The sequence below is a fragment of the Zophobas morio genome, unplaced genomic scaffold (genome assembly GCF_036711695.1).
Source record: "Zophobas morio isolate AGI-343-1 ecotype UQ-CSIRO unplaced genomic scaffold, CSIRO_AGI_Zmor_V1 ptg000029l, whole genome shotgun sequence".
In the NCBI taxonomy this organism is placed as follows: Eukaryota; Metazoa; Arthropoda; class Insecta; order Coleoptera; family Tenebrionidae; genus Zophobas; species Zophobas morio.
Genome location: NW_026972134.1, coordinates 5611251 through 5628445, shown reverse-complemented (window position 1 = coordinate 5628445; position 17195 = coordinate 5611251). Strand labels below are relative to the sequence as shown.

Sequence of the window (17195 nt, the reverse complement as noted above, 5' to 3'; positions counted from 1 at the left end):
TTTTGATTAACGTTTTAGCAACTTTAGCTAGAAATCGTATTTTGGTCGAATTTTATGAGGTCTGAACTATATTTCGACATTTTCTGATGATTCTGATCGACCCAACCGACGTGCAGCTTGCAGAATCGTCTTAATTTGCCAAAAGGAGACGTTTGGGTTAGTTTTTCATATTCTGGCTTTTGTAGATTCAAGAAAATTGTTAAAAAACTTCAGAACCGTTACTTTTAAAGCGTTTTACCATTATATATATATCCCTAATATATGTAAATACAAAATTTGACAACAATCGGCCTAGTACTTTCGGAGAATATCTGTCTAATAAAAATCCGGGATAGCAGATGAGCAAACGGACAAACAGACGGACAACCGGACAGACAAATATACTGAAACGGGACACCTATTTGTCTGTTCTCTAGGGGTCATGAAAGGTCGGGAAAACGTAAAAGTAGATAGGCCACCGACGGACTCCATTACAATACTTCCTTCTCTTACGCTGGGGAGGTAAAAATCATACAGTAGATAAAACAACTACACTGAAGCTTTACCATATTTATTACTGTTATAATTTTTTAATTATTAAAATTTATTACAATTACGTACGTTGAACAAAATGTTAATTTAATTCAAGAACATTGGCCGGACTATGACATTTTATGTTTTAGATAGATTTCATTTATTCAAATTTCTCACATTAGCAAAAATTGCAGCAAAAGAATAAAGAGTTTTCACTGCCTGTAACATAAATACATGTTAACTATATGAAAACTTTTAATCACCCATAATAAGTTACTTACTCTTATACCAAGATTGTAATTAAGGGCTAACGAGTCGGTAAATTTAATTTTATAAGTACTTTGGGCCACTGTTAGTGCCATCATCGCTATTTTTTTATTTTTGTCATTAAAAGTTATCCATGGAATGTTTACAAAAGTAAAAAGTATCGATTCGGACTGAAACTTAAATAATAATAATTACTGTATGAGTGTAAAGTGTGATAGTAATAAATGTACAAACTTTATCTACCTCTAAAGAATTTGTTTAACACCAATTTAAGTAAATTAACAAAATTATATATATACCGGGTGTCCCACGTAACACTTTCGCGCAATAACTCAGGTATTTTTGAATAATAATAGGTATGTGCGAAAAATTAATTAAATCACTGTTTTTGTTTAAAAGAATTACGTTAATAAAAAAGCAAGAATTAATTAATTTGTTTTTTTTTAATTTAATAGTAGTGTCGGTGCAAAACAATTGCCTGCGTCGCCGAGTTCAATTTTGTACATCCCTGACATTTTTGTCAATATCTGACAAGTTATTGAAAATGGTTCGCTTTTCTTTAATTACTAAAACAGAAATCATTTTAACCTACGGAGAATGCCGTACAGACCTAGAAGAAACCATCAGGACTCTTATCGAACGGTATCCCGATGACGAATTTACTAAATTCAAAGTACAGAGAATAATAAACTTATTTGAAGATACGGTAAGTGTACAAGACCTAAAACGAGTGAAAAAAACAAGGTGTTAAATACATCTAGCAAAATTATTTCCATTCAAATTAGAATTCATTCCTAAACCTAAAACAATTTTACACCTTCGAAAAGGTTGTATTAGAGCAACTGAAAATTAATATTTTCTTAAAAATCATAAAATAACGCTTTGCAAACAGGCAAATTCCCTCAAGGGTATCCAAAATGGGAAGATAGCAGTTTTTTGTTTCACAGCTACCTATCTTTTAATACATTTTGGAATTATTTGCGCAATAATTTATTGTTTTTTGTCTAACCAGACGTATTTCGGAGATGAATTTTTGCATACAGTATTTATTTTTCATGTTTAATCAAGTGATGCAAAACTTAATTAATTCAAAATTAAATTAAGTTATGGAAAATTGACTTTTTCAAAATAATGATTATTCTCACCGGTTCATATTAATCCAAAAATACCTGAGTTATTGCGCCCATGGGACACCCGATATATAAGCTCTTTTAAAAGATGAGTGTTTCATCGGTCATTGTTTAGTAAGTAGTAGATAAATGTGGTAATGAATTTACAAATCACAAACATGTGTTGAATTCTTTTGCAAACCTCATTCTCTATTTGCTGTCCACATTGAATGATTAAAAATCCTGTCACAGATGAAGTTGTTACCAACAGCATTTGTTGAAAATATTTCCAGTACAATGAGTCCGCTTCCTGCGGTAAAGTCATATAAAGATTCAAATTAATCTCACCATCATACTATAATACATACAATTAAATATGCAGAACTTAGAGCGCTGAGAGCCATTGCAAGGAAAGCCAAAGATCCCCAAGGTAATAATTGTGAGGTTATAGTATTGGCCAACTTCAACGCCCTAAAATAAAATCATCACAGTTCGTCGAAAGATTTTATCTTCCACTGTGAAATTAGCAAACAACCAACCTTATAAGCTGAACATGTCGTCTAATAATAAATATTTCTCTTTGTCGTACAATTTCTTGGTATTCCTCACTGTACAACAGCGTATTGTCTTCATAATCCATAAACTCGTCTGTCATGTGTGAAATAACATCGGAAAGCATGTACATCTGACCTTTAGCATGGCAAGCGTAGTAAGCAAAAAAATTTGCCACTGTCACCAACATATAAGATATTACCGGAAATGCTAAAAAGTAAGCTAAATCGAAAGTGTAATGAACTGAAGTAAAATAATTTCGAAAGAGAAAAAGAGCAAAGTCATATTCTCGTTCTTTACCAGTGGGAATCATTACGAAACCTGTGATCACCCCTAACAAACAATTAAATTTCACAACATACGTCGCATATTTAAATACGTTTAGAATATTTTGTTTTGTGGTTTGGTTAGCATTATCTATTGACCACAAAATCGAAAGTACCTCTTTATCAAATAGTTTTAAATTTTCTTCGGCCCAGAAAAAACAAATATTGATAACTGCCGCCTAAAATGATACCACTTGCATTATGTCCGGCACGTGGTTTTTACAGTACCGATATAGTTGCCAAAAATGTAGGAAGGTATTTGTAAAAGAAACCTGCGTCAAACGTAGTGACGAGAAAATAAATGTGGAGGGTTATTAAACTCAAGCTAGTGAAAACAACATATTTCCTTGCCTATCGATAAATTTTGTTTTGAAGTGTTATGTTAATAGCCAAAAGGCGCATCGAAGTGAGATGATCCTCTGTAAACAATAATTGTTTTTGATACAATTTTTACAAAATAGCATTTAAGAATTGGTCGGCAGATAAGGACATTTTGACTCACCCTTGAGTAGTTCGATTTTAAAATAGCTGGACATTTTTAGTTTTTTGATGCCAACGAGGTGAAATGAGTTCAAGTTTCAAAGTGGATACCCACAGTAGACGCCAAAGCAATTACAGTCGATTTTTAAATATGCAAAGATTACTAGCTTAATGACATTTTTAATAATAGATCTTGGAATGTCTTTAATAATAATAAACTGGGGCAATGCTAGAAGTTTAAGTATTTTTCAGTGTCTATAAATAAAGAAAATCGTTGTAATGTCACAGGGTAGATATTTGATTTCTCATTCTTGGGTTATCGAACTCTTAAAATTTATGGAAGCAATATAGTTAATTGCAAAAACTTTCACTAAGATGTGCGCTTTAAATAGTAAAAAATAATTAAATAAATAAATGGTTTATTTCCAAACGGGTTACAAACCCAATTGGAAGAAATCTATAAAAAACAAACTAATATATCTTACAAAATAAATAGTAAGACTAAAAAAGAATAGACTAGACTCTTCCATTGTCTGGACTACTCTAACTGCTCTCGACGGTGGTTCCCATTTAAACAGCCGCGCGATCCTTCTCGAAGATCTCCGTCACCGCTTTTAGGCTTATTCTGGAAGACCCGTCGCGACATCCGCTTCCAGGCTTTTCCTTTAGCGAACGCCGTTTGGCCGCGATGAGTCATCATCGCCGTATATACTAGAATCCATAGGTTTCGTACCGGGGCGGCGTATGGGTTTCACGATTTGAAATTTCTTATACAGGCTGACTCATATAAATTAATGAATGAGTCAATTTATTTTATTGATTAAATCGGGAACTCCGTTTTCCCGAAAATTTGGGAATAAAATACTGTTATCATTAGAATTACACTGCACCTATCCAAAGTGATACGTGTTTTTGCAAAAATGGTGATGACGTCATCACAAAATTTTGTTAAGGAAAAACGAATTTGGAACATACGTCCAACACGCTTCTTTACGTTTACTTTAACGTCACATACATATTTTTTTTAACTTATAATGGTTCAGCAAAAAAAAAATAAAATTCGGGTAACCAATTTTTATAGTTTTTTGAAAAAGCTGGATTTGTTTTATTGTCCTTTAGGAACGAGGGAAGTTTTGTCGAAATATCCTTTGACCAATTTTTTTAACAAGTATTCGAAATGACCACATCGTTTATTATAATGTTATTGTATCTATATATATGGCTCGACAGTAAAAAATCATTCGGATACAAAGCTGGCGACCTTGGTGGCCTCACAATTGGCCCAAATCTTCCTATCCACCGCTTTGTAAAAATTTCGTATAAATAATGTGTTATTGTTGCAGTTGTCAGTTGAATGTGGGGGAGCTCCATCCATTTGAAACTAAACATCATTAATATTTATGTTTTGAATTTGGGGCACTATGTGATTACGAACCAGTGTTAAAAACGAATTACAATTCAAATTTCCTTAAAAAAAAATGGATCAATTAAGGTTTGGTTTATACTTCCTTCCGATAATAATCAATAATGAAACTCTTCAAAGCATTAACTAATTTCTACTAAAGTATAACTACATAAATATTTTAAATTGATACAGTTAAGGTGAGAAGTATTCAAGAAAACTTGGCAACTGTATATAAAATATATAGTTGGAAGCTGGAATGTAAACTAGTACAGAATTTAAAAACCTTTAAAAATTTGCTAATAATAATTTACAACTTGGTCATACTACTAATTTATTTTTTCGTTATAATTTGTCTAGTTTTTTAAAGATGAAAAACGTATCTGGTTTTACTCCAAAGAGTAAAGTAAATTATCTCGAAAACTTGATATTTTTAGCTTCAGTATTTCCCAAATAAGATAAAACTTAGAAAATAATTTCGGAGGCTTCCTCGGTCCGAGTCAATACACGGTTGTTTTCCGGGTTGAGACCGGTTAATTGAGTTTTTGGGGAAGAGTTTCGCCTCTGATATGGTTGACATACTGAGTTACTGTGCTTTTTGCCTTATTTATAACTCTGCTCCTGAAGATGCCACTTACGATAGTGTGCGAAACGTTGAGCCGGAAAACGATCATGTAACTTAGAAAATGTTTTCACCTTTCTCTTTTTAGAATGATTGCATTCTTGTGATACTGTCAACATAATCGTAAAACAAAACGTCATAACTTGATAGTGGTTAAAGTTCTGTATATAATTTATTAATTTTGATGAATTATTTTTCCACTTTTTCACTTGTTAGTGTATCGTTATGCTTGCTTTGGGTCATTCACTTGCGAAAAATATTCTAATCTAAAATCGAAACGCGTACTTAACAACCATAATTTTTGAATTTTTATTTCATTTATTTTTAAATCATGGTTTTTTCAAATACTTATTTTCTCGTAAAAGAAATTTCACCACAGCAGCCAATATAATGTTAATTAATTTCGTCTTAGTTAACTCAGTACGGGGGGTCCAATAGGATATACAAGTGATCGTTATAAACTGATTTTTAAATTATATGTAGTACTTTTTAATAATGGATCCGAATAACGCAGACAAGGTGTTGTTTGGAATGTTTAATGTCATTTTCGGTGTAAGTATTCTCTATCATTGACATAACTATCTACCCGATTTTCATTTCCTCAAATTCTGGAAATATTGTATTTCTTAATACCTATAGTATTGAGCAAAACTTTATTTTTTAGCTATCGTGTCTAATTAGGGTGATCTTGGATCTGTAGTAAAGATTCGGTCTTTATTTTTGAAGGCAAAAGGGTGAAGTTAATCAGGTTATTTTTTGTGTTCGTTTCATTTATCCATTTGTCCCATTTAACCTTCATCATTATTTCATTAATTAGTATTGACTAAATCGACCTTTCGGCGCGGTATTGTCGCAAACGCTACGTATATGTCCCATAAGTAACTATGACAACATACGTATTCATTACCGGAACATATTATTTCAGTTAATGATTTTTCATAATGCTCTACTCGGCACACGAATGTATTAGGTACCTCCAGTGTTCAATTTTATTGCCCCTTCGGAAGCACATCGTATACTCCTGGCCGGTTACCTACAGAAGTTTTAAGTACTTTGATACAAATGAATTTTCCGGAAATACTGTCCTTATAAACTAAACCTTATATAACCGACACTATAATATTATTAATAATAAAGTAAGTCTCTTAACAGGCCAAAAGCCCAATTACTAAGAGACAAAAAAAGAGACAAAAAAAAAGTTAAAGATAAAAAAAATCAATAAAAAAAAAGAAAAACATATACATATATTCGAACACATATTTCGAAATGTTTGTAAAACCGCCAAGCTAGACAACAGCTACCACAACTACTGTTATTCCCAAATAGGAAAGCTCTCATATTTTTACACATGTTTTTACAAAATATCGCCAAATTTTTCCTTATATTTATTTATTACCGCATGTAGATTGTCATGGTGTATGTCACGTATTGAGTTTGTATTATTACAGATTACATACAAAGGTGACCTTTTCATGATGTTTGAACGACACCTTGGTAGTTGAAAGAATCTGATTTGGCGAGTGGCTATTCGAGGTACATGAAATTTCATAAGATTTAAAGTTTCCATATCATCAATCTTTCCATGCAGCAACTTGTATAAATACACAATAGATTGTATAATACGTCTTTTACGTAAAGAATCTACATTAAATTCATGTAGTACCTCATTCTGCCCATAGTTTCGCACCGGATATTCACTGTGACTCTTGTAATATAAAAATTTTAAGAATCTGCGCTGAACACCCTCCAAAATAAGCAACTGATATGCATAAAATGGAAAAAAATTAAAGAGCAATACTCTAATTTTGATCTCAAAAGAGCAAAGTATAAACATTTTAACGCATTCAAATTACTAAAACCTTTACAAACTCTGACAATAAATCCTAGCATCTTAGAAGCTGAGTTTACAACATTTTGGACGTGTTCTCTAAAAATCATTTTATTATTAAAAATTACACCCAAATCTGTAACTTTTTCGGAACGACAAATAATAATTCCATTTAAGATGTACTGAAAAATAAATTGCAACTTCTTTCTAGTAAAGGATACCACAAGACACTTTGAAATGTTTAGAGCAAGACCATTTAACACACACCAATTAATGACATTGTTGATATCCCTTTGAAGCAATATGCCGTCCTCATGTGTATTAATTCTCCTATATACTTTTAAATCATCATCAAATATTGAACATTCCGAATGTTGTATAACATCAACAATATCATTGATATGCGGTAAGAAAAGCAAGGGTCCCAAATTGGAACCCTGTGGAACTCCAGACGACTAAATATATAGAAAAGAAATAATCAAACTCAAAGACAATGCAAGAAAAAAGTATCTTCAGTCTAGAGAGAAAACTAATTACCAGGCGTATAAAGATCTCAAGAACTATCTATATTACGTAATTAATATATAAAAAGCTGCTTATGTGAAATACGAACTTAATACTTGTAAAAAGAACTCAAGGAAACTATGTAATAAGTTTAGTGATCTTGGGGTACCTACATCAACGAAAATCTAATGAAATAGCATCTGAACCAACCTATCTAGATCGCATAAATAATTTCTGTAGCAACGCTCCTTCAACCTCTGTTGATTCCAATTTGGTGGAATCCTTTAATTACAATAAACATCACAATCCACATCAAACTTTAGAACTTACATTAGTAACTACGGTTGAAGTCAAAACTGTTCTATTATCTATAAAATCCAACACCACCGGATCGGACAACATAAGTCTATAGATGCTGAAACTTATTTTTCCTTGATGTGGAGACATAATTACTAACTTAATAATTAATACATCATTCTTATCAGGTATGGTTCCTAAAGTGTGAAAAAAAGCAGTTGTTATTTTGCTGGCCAAAGTTACGAAAGCGACTAAACTTACAGAATCGCGTCCGATTAGCCTATGCCAGTCACACATCAAAAATATATAGTTGAAAAGATTATAGCCTACAGAATTATGAAACACATTAATGAATTTAATATTCTACCTTCACATCAGTCTATTTTCAGAAGAAATTCTAGCACTAGTAGCGCCTTACTGCAAATAATTTCTAACATTTCGACATCTTTTGATGCCTCGCAGTTATGTATACTATCACTCCTTGAATCCTGGTGAATCATCAACTACTCTTAGCGAAACTTAGACACTATGGTCTAGCCGAAGCATTCTGCAAATGGCTCAATAGTTATTTATCAAATAGAACTCAAGTCGTCAAATTAGAAGATAAAGTCTCGTCAAAAATTGAAATGGATGTAGGAGTCTGTCAATGTAGCTCTCTATCTCCGACACTTTTTACCATTTTTACTGCAAACTTACCCTCCTATCTAATCGTAGACGTCTCTGCTCATCTAAAAGCAGACAATACGCAAATGTAAGTATATACATTTACGTGTCCTTATCAAACAAGAACCTGGAACACACATGAGAATTGTCCTCAAATAATGGTTTACGTAAGAGAGAAATAAAGGAAAAATGGTTAGAATGGGATATAAAAAGTTAATTGTAGATGTCAGAAATTTTAAATGGAATGAAGAAGAGGGCAGACTCAAGAAGGTAGAAAATTTTTAGTAAAGAGCCAAAAGAAAAGGAAGAAAAGGAGGAAAAATGGAAGGAAACAAGGCAAAGGAAAAGGAATAAAGGATGCAGATAGGGAAAGTGGAAAAAGGGAAGCTGGTACAAAATTAGGATAAAAAGGCGTGAGGTACTGCTTTGGAATGTCCAAGGGTTGCGAAAAAAGGAAAAAGAGTTCTGGGACTACTTGCGAAAATTTGATGTGGTGGGGCTAGTAGAGACATGGGTACAAAGAGAAAACTGGGAGAAATTTGAAGAGACACTACAACAAGAATATGTGCGGGAGTGTTAAGGGGCGACAAAGGAAAAGAAAAAGGGGAGAGCAAGCTGGGGAATAGTAATGAGAATTCGAAAAGAAATGCAAGAATTGGAAAAGGGAACTAATAATAAAAACGGACTAATGAAGAAATTATACAGCTGGATGATAAATAACACAGGCCTGCGATGGTTTTCCCCCAACAAAATCAAGTAGTAATTTCGGTAGGTCTTAGATACTCACGTATAAAAAAAAAAATTGCAAAAATTTCTATCACGTACAGTTTCTGCAAAAAATATTTTTTTTCAGTTTTGTTCTTAGTACTACAAAAATTAACCTCTAGATTTTGTGGTAATAATATGTATGGATAATGGTGTTGATATTTCATTTCGTGTTCAGCTTAGTAAGAGTTATTTGTGTCCACTATGCGCTTACTACCCTGAATTTAAACAAAAATTACTAATGTCTTCTCGGAAATGGGTTAATTCTTCAGATAACTTCTGTTACACTTGTAGAACTTATTTAATCAAAAAACAACAACAAATAATTTCTGAATTTATCGAACAACTATGCGAAAGTTATTTTAATGTTAATATAAAAAACCAAGACAAAAAATGGGGGGCTCATAAAATGTGTTCATGCACCTCGCAAATGGTCAAAAGGAAAAAAAAAATCTTTAAGTTTGCTGACACTAATGATTTGGATGGAGCCACAAAATCATACAGACGATTGTTACTTTTGCTGTTCAAATATAAAAAGATATAATGCGAAAAATGTAACAGCAATAACATATCCTATCGTGAATACAAGAGAAAACGCTTAAACCATAGCTTTGAAGAAAGAAAAAAAGAAGCTTCTTGATTTATTTATTTTTTTAAGTCTTGTTTATAACTAATTTAGTTCATTTAATAAGTAAACATTCAATTTTATATTGTTTATATTTTATTTTTTCATAAAAATTATTTGAAAAACTATTAATATTTAGGCCTACATAAAAATAAATCTCGATGTGCTACAAAAAAACTAGAGTTATATTTTAATTCGGCATACATAAATATATTAAAAAAAACAGTATTATTTAAAAGGGAAATTAAAAGTTATATTTCGCAGGCCTGTGTAATCGATGGGAAATAATAGTCGTTTATAGCACGAAAATAGAGGAAACCAAGATAAACATAGAAAAGGAAATAAACGAAAAAGGAGATGAAAAAATACTTATAGGAGGGAATTTTAATGCAAGACTGGGCGATAAGGGGACAAGAATAATAGATAAAGAAAAAGACAAAGCAAATAACAAAGAAGGGAAAATATTGTGGAAGATAATAGAAGAAATGGGATGGGAAATTTTGAAATGGAATCAGGGAAGGAGATGAAGAAGAAGAATGGACGTACGTAGGAGCTAGGGAAGAATCAATTATGGACCATGGAATTGTCAACGAAGAGACGTGGGAAGAAATAGAAAGTTTTAAAGTGAGGGAAAGGGTAGAATTAGATCACATGCCACTAGAAATAGAAATCAAAGGAAAAGAGCAAGAGTACGAAAAACAAGAGAGAAGAAACGAAAGAAAAGAAATAGAAAAAAGAATATGGGAGAAAGAAGAGGGAACTCAAAGATACAGAAGTAGACTAGGAAAAAAGAAATTCGAAGTAAAAGAAGATATAGAAGCTATGATAGCAGAACTGATCAACTTAATTGTAGAAGCTACGGAAAAAAGAAAGGTATACATATGGCAAGGGAGGAACAATGGATGGAACGGAGAATCTAGTGAGTTGAAGAGAAATCAAGGGAAAAATTAAGAAAATGGAAGAATAATTGGCGACGGAAAGAAGAGTACTTAAAAGCAAGAGAGAATTATAGGAGAAAATGTGAAGAACGAAAAAGAGAAAAACGAGAAGAAGAAGAGAAGACAATAAAGTCTCTGAAAACAGAAGAAGAAGTATGGAGATATATAAACAAGGAACGGAGAAGGAAGAATGAAGTCAGTAGGAAAATCAAAATACATTAAAGGAATCACAACGACGAGAGAAAGATGAAATAGGAAGACTGATTGAAAGACTGAAAAGAGGAAAGACACCAGGAGGGGATGGAATTCAGAACGAATCGTGGATGTTCGGGACAGAAGGAGTGAAAGAAAGGATATGGGGAGTGGTAGATGGAGTTTGGAAGGGAAAAGGGTTTCCTTTGGCAGTGGAGAAAAGGTATAATAATCTCATTATTTAAAAAGGGACAAAAAAAGTGATGTGAAGAACTACCGGGATCACCTTGCTCAATGCGGCGTACAAGATTTACGTGATGATACTAGATGAGAGGTTGCTTAAGGAGATGGGAGAAATAATTTCATAACGAAAATGCTAGAAATATATGACGCAACAGTAAGTAAGGTGAGAGTGAATGGAATAGAGAGCGAGAGTTTTTATACAAATAGAGGAGTGAGACAGGGATGCCCACTCAGCCCCGCATTGTTTGCAGCTTCTCTAGAAGATATAGATGGAATGTTCAGAAAAACACAGACAGGAGGGGTGGTAGTGGGTAAAGAGAAAGTGTGGTCGTTGGCGTACGCAGATGATTCGGTGATTGTGGCAAAGAAAAGAGAAGAAATGAAAACAGTGATTAAAAGTTTCGAGAAATATGTAAATAAAAAAGGAATTGGAAGTGAATGTGGAAAAAACAAAAATGATGGTGTTTGTAAAAAAAGTAAGAAAGGAGAAGGAAGAGTGGGCATGGAAAGGGAAAAATATTGAACAGGTGAAAGAATTCCAGTGCTTAGGATATACATTAAAGAGCAATAACTCAGATAGAGCGCATTTTCAAGAAATGGTCTGAAAAGCGAACAAAGTGATCGGACTAGTATAGGGAATAGGAGAGAGAAAATTTGGACATTATTATAAGAGAAGAATGATGATGTTTGCTAGTTTGATCAAAAGTGTATTTATGTACGGAGCTGAGATTTGGGGATGGAGGGAATATGAAGAAATAGAGAGAGTGCAAGAAAAATACTTAAAATGGACATTGGGATTGGAAGAGCATACGCCGGGGTATATAGTGAGAGAAGAAACAAAAAGGGAGAAAATGAGAGTGGTTGGATTTGAAGAGAAGTTTTGTAAGAGAGGTGATTGTAAAATATTGCAAGAATTTTAAAAAGAAATAAGAAAGGAAGGTCGAAAATATGTTTGGAACGAAAGAGACAAGTATTATGAAGGAAAGGGTTATGCATGTGAAGAAATAGAGAGAATGAGAGAAATGGGAAGGAGTATGAAAGAAGAACTGAGTGTAAGAGATAAGCATATAGATAAGCAAGAACGTAGATCGAGAATATCGGATTCTAGATATAATGCAGAGTATAGAAAAATAGTAAAGGATGTACACAATGAGAGAGAGTATAAACAAGAAAAGAATGATGGCGAGATTTAGGTGTGGAAATGAAGAGAAAGAGAATAATTTTTGGATGAATGAAACTGACAGATGGTGTAGGGTATGTTGGAGAGAGGGAGAAACAATAGAGCATATGCTGGAAGGACATGATGGATTGAGAGAAAAGGAGGAAAGTTGGGAAGAAATGTTAAACGAGGATGGAAGAGGACTGGATTGGATGAAAGAAGTATGGAAGGCAGGGAACTAAGGCAAGGAGTGCGCAGGCAGAAAGAATAGAACAATTATTATTATATAAATCTCGAATATTTATTTTATTTATTTTTATTGATTTATTTGTATTATGTAGATTAAGTTAATTTGTACCCCTACTGGGAATATTATTAAGCCTGTAAGGCAAATAATAAATTAATACTAACTAATAATGGTTTACGTCTCAATGCAAATAAATGAAAATCGGTTTTCGGTTCTCCTGTGTTACGCACAAAAGGTCTATCTTTATTAAGTAGCGAAGTTAGATCACAGGGTATAGTAATAAATATCAGCATGAGCGAAAGAAACTTAGGTATGTAAATAAATTGACATTTGAACTTTCAAAAACACGTTATAATAAAATGTAAGAATTGTTACTTCATACTGCCTAGCTTATATCAATATAGACATATTTTGCCTACCAACGAGAAGTGGACATTAATCGAGTTTAATTTTAAGTGTACTAGATTATTGTAGTGTGATATAAGAACAAGATTAATGTATTATGCAATTGTTGCTTGCAATTTACGTTCAAAATAGGTAGGTTTGATCATTTGCTTTCCGCTGGTATTTTATAAAGACATATTATTATTATTATATTATTACATTGTCCCTCTTTTTATCGAATGTTCGTTGACCACCTTGTCTTGTTTATGAATTCAACAAAACGCTTCACCTCATTTTAATGATTTGGTTTTTAAATGGAGTAAATTTCACTTCGTAATTTGATTCTACTTTTTGGAAAGGAAAACTGCGAAAGAAATCAATGAAAGAACTTTTCTTACATTAGGCGATTCATATCCTTTTTGTAAAGCCATTCGACTTTGGATTAATGTGTTCAAGCACAGGAGAACATCCGTTGAAGACGCTCATGTTCTGGAGGTTCATAATCGCCGTTATACCGGAAATCATTGACAAAGTTTATGGCTATAGCCATCTCTACTAAGAGAATTCGTCTTATTCACCCCCGATGCAAAAGAAGATATCTGTATTACAACTTTGAAGCGTCTGTTTGTTCGTTTGTCCGTCTGTCCGTCTGTCTGGCTATCCGGGCGTCCATTCGTCCGCCCGTCCGCCTGTCTATGGCACTAAAAGTTGTTCTTCACAACGGGTTCTTTTTCTATTCCCTTCTCCATGTTGTTACTTTAGTGTTTATTTCAATTTTAAATTTCTACAAAAATGTATCACCTACTGTTTAGATTCTTCAATATGATGTGCATTTTAACTGTATTTTATTGCTTTTGCTAAATTAGATTCTTCGGTTTAGATTTAATATTTATTTAGAAAATTTAACAAAATAGTTCATATATTATAGAAAAACAATAGAAAAAATTTAAATAATATATACGGTACAGAACGGTTGTTTACAAAGATAAGTACTTATAAAAAATAACTGTTATCAACCAAACAATAAATTATTGTTATTTACGGCAAAGAAATACGTCACCCTTTAATTATAAATATTCATAAACAAAGAGTTTTTTTTTGTTTGGAATTGATGATATTGATAACAGAGTGAAAAGGTTACTTACTACAACGTTTATTGAGATTTTGTTGGGTAAACAATCACAGTAGTGTACACGTTATTGTTTAACCGCAGACATAAAATTTTATCTAATGTTTAAGAATTGGTTATCAACGAATAGGTGAGCATCTGCATACTATTAAATGAGTTTCTTAAGTTTTCTATGTAGATCACGTACTGTTCACAACAGAGACTTTTCTGTGAAGAGTACTGTTAATCCAGAACAAACAAGAGCTTTCGAGATATTATCAAAAAAATGGAACCGAGAAGGCGAAGGTTTCAAACTTCTTCGGGCCATGAACTTTGTAAGAGTACCATGGATACAGAATCGTTTAACCGAAATTGGTATCATTAAACAAAATACAACTGTAAATGAATTAAAACCATTGCAGGGAATTTCGATTTTAGATGTAGGTTGTGGAGGCAAGTATGCAGATTTGCATACTTATTAAATATATTTAAATTTTGATATTTCAGTTGGCATTTTTGCAAAACCTTTAAGTTTTTTAGGTGCAAGTGTAACAGGTTTAGACTGTAACTCTGAAATGCTTAAAGTGGCAAATTTGCATAAACAAAATGAGGACATTGCCAATTTGAAGTACATACTGTCTACCGTAGAAGAACACGCTGTAGCTTACGAGGAAAAGTATGACGTAGTGATAGCATCTGAAACAATAGAACATGTTTCAGAACAAGAATTGTTTGTGAAAAGTTGCATAAAATGTCTGAAACCTGGAGGATCGTTTTTTCTTACGACCAACTCTAAATCCCAAAGTTCGAAATTTTTCTTCATTACTTTGAAGGAAGACATTTTACGACATCTGCCAAAAGGGACACACGTGTATGAAATGTTCATTGATATTGAAGATGTGAAAGATATGTTAAAAAAAGGTTTGTTTTGTGTTTGAAACTTATAACTTATGTCTAACTTTTATTTACAGAAAACTGTGAAATTTCTTTTACGAGTGGAATAATATATAATCCATTTACTAATAAATGGTACTGGATTAAAAATCATCGCATTCTACATTATGCAGTACACGCAATTAAACGAGAAAATACGGTTGATTAATGTCAACCACATATTGTTTGTTATAATAAGAGAATTATCCCAGTTATTCGTTCTAAAAGAGTAAATGTTATTAGTTATTTCAAACTGTATTCCTTGCAGAATCGGTAAAAACTATTGTATCTTTAGTAATAATCTTAACCTACTCACTAAAACCTTGAAATAAGGACACAAGATATAGGTACTCATATTTTATATCTCGATTTACCAGTTTTTTCTTTTAGTACGTTTTCTAGTATACGATACCATAACCTCCTTAATTTTAGTTTCCTTTCTGAATATTTATTATTATAACCTTTTTTTGTATTTTCATCTACATTGCAGCACATTAAACACCAGATTGGGTAGATTGAAAGTGGGATGTTCTAGAGGAAATATAAAGGAATATTACAGTTAAAAAATTTATTTATTTGTTTGTTATTGAGTTAACTTTTTTTTTTCTTGGTAGCACTCCGTATTTCTATAATTGGGCTCGCCTGTTGGAATACTATTACTAATAATAATAATAATAATAATATTAATAACCTTACTGATTCGAAAATTTAGAAAATTTAAATACTGAGATGAAGTGTATTGAATCTTGTCGAACGCAATTAGAATTTGTCAACTGCCTTCCGGGAAAGTTGTTTGAGTAATGTTGGCCTAAATGGCATTATCAGAGCTATAGAAATTTTATTAGTAGCTAAAAATATAGACTCTAATTAATTAAAAGTACTTCACCCAAATGCAATTAAAAATGTATTAGTAATATTAGTATCTTACGACTAATTAAGTTTTTTAAAGCGATAACAAAATTATGGCAGAATTGAACAAATATTATTCTACGATGTCTTGTGTTATCCAGCAACAAAAAGATAATCAATTTGTAGGACAATGATTTTTTCTGTGACAAAAATAACAGTATAAAGATAAATAACGAAATAGTGAACAATATAATAAATAAATAATAAACTAATGTAAAGTAGTGTTCCTTTATTAATCCAATTACCCCATTAACGATTAGTTTAAAATTATTTTGCTTCCTTCATTGATACGTAGTGTGTGGTACCACCCGAAGTTCTCGGCTGCTCGGCTCTCGTCGGGTGTTCGGTACCACCCCCAAATTTATTCATCACCGCCCTCCTGGACGAACGGGTGGCGGACGTAGAGTCACCAACAACCCGTCAACGGGCACGAGTCGCAAAAATACATAAATGTTTCATTATCAAGTATATATATTGACATGTACATAATAATCAATAAATCGTTGTTAAAAGTGCACGTCGTTCCACAATTAATAATCACTACAGTTTCCACATTGGTCCTTCGAGCCGGATTTTAATACCGCGATTGTATTATTCCGAATTGAAACGCGACGCGTGGTAGTGACGTTCCGTGGAAGCAATGGGCAGCATTTCTGAAAAAGAAAACACCACCCCATGGAAGAAGTTTTCAACTAACAAATTCCGTGGAAGCAGTGAGCAGCATTTCTTCAAAGGAAACACCACCCCGTGGAAAAGGTTCATTAAGCGATCTCCGTGGCAGCAGTGGGCAGCATTTCCGACAAAGGAAACACCACCCCGCGGAAGAGGTTCATTCAGCGATTTCTCCGGCAGCAGTGGGCAACATCTCCGACGAGGAAACGCCACCCCGTGGAAGAAGTCGTCATTCAGCGATTTTCGCGGCAGCAGTGGGCAGCATCTCCGACGAGGAATCACCACCCCGTGCAAAAATCTTCAACATCGGAACTAGGGCTTCAACAAGAGGGAGTCAGCACACGTTCAGCTACACTCTTATCGTGGAGGAGTGTAAACCATTGAGAGGAGAAAGGTTAGTGGCTCTTTTGTCCTAAGATTTCCCTTTTTTACCATATTCGCACGGCTAGGTTCAACG

At 33.1% G+C, this 17195-nt stretch overlaps 1 protein-coding gene and 1 long non-coding RNA gene across 2 annotated transcripts; one reads left to right on the top strand and one right to left on the bottom strand.

Annotated features, from left to right (window-relative positions):
- Nucleotides 1–2019: 2019 nt before the first annotated feature.
- LOC135137271 (uncharacterized) lies at nt 2020–2542 on the bottom strand. The gene is made up of 3 exons (XR_010281794.1): nt 2429–2542; nt 2258–2360; nt 2020–2199 (listed from the first exon to the last, which is right to left on the bottom strand). It is a non-coding gene; the product is annotated as an uncharacterized LOC135137271 (long non-coding RNA).
- Nucleotides 2543–14265: 11723 nt separating this feature from the next.
- LOC135137637 (ubiquinone biosynthesis O-methyltransferase, mitochondrial-like) lies at nt 14266–16583 on the top strand. Its single transcript, XM_064067343.1, has 4 exons — nt 14266–14375; nt 14424–14677; nt 14732–15145; nt 15196–16583. Exons 1-4 carry the CDS (start codon nt 14347–14349, stop codon nt 15324–15326), a joined length of 828 nt encoding a protein of 275 aa, XP_063923413.1. The 5' UTR covers nt 14266–14346; the 3' UTR covers nt 15327–16583.
- Nucleotides 16584–17195: the final 612 nt, after the last annotated feature.

Bases quoted from the DNA above. Each gene is read 5' to 3' on its own strand.
- LOC135137637 (XM_064067343.1), top strand. From the start codon at position 14,347: ATGTTTAAGAATTGGTTATCAACGAATAG. The intron at 14,678-14,731 runs GCAAGTATGCAG...TTGATATTTCAG, and splicing joins TTTAGATGTAGGTTGTGGAG to TTGGCATTTTTGCAAAACCT. The intron at 15,146-15,195 runs GTTTGTTTTGTG...TTTTATTTACAG, and splicing joins GAAAGATATGTTAAAAAAAG to AAAACTGTGAAATTTCTTTT.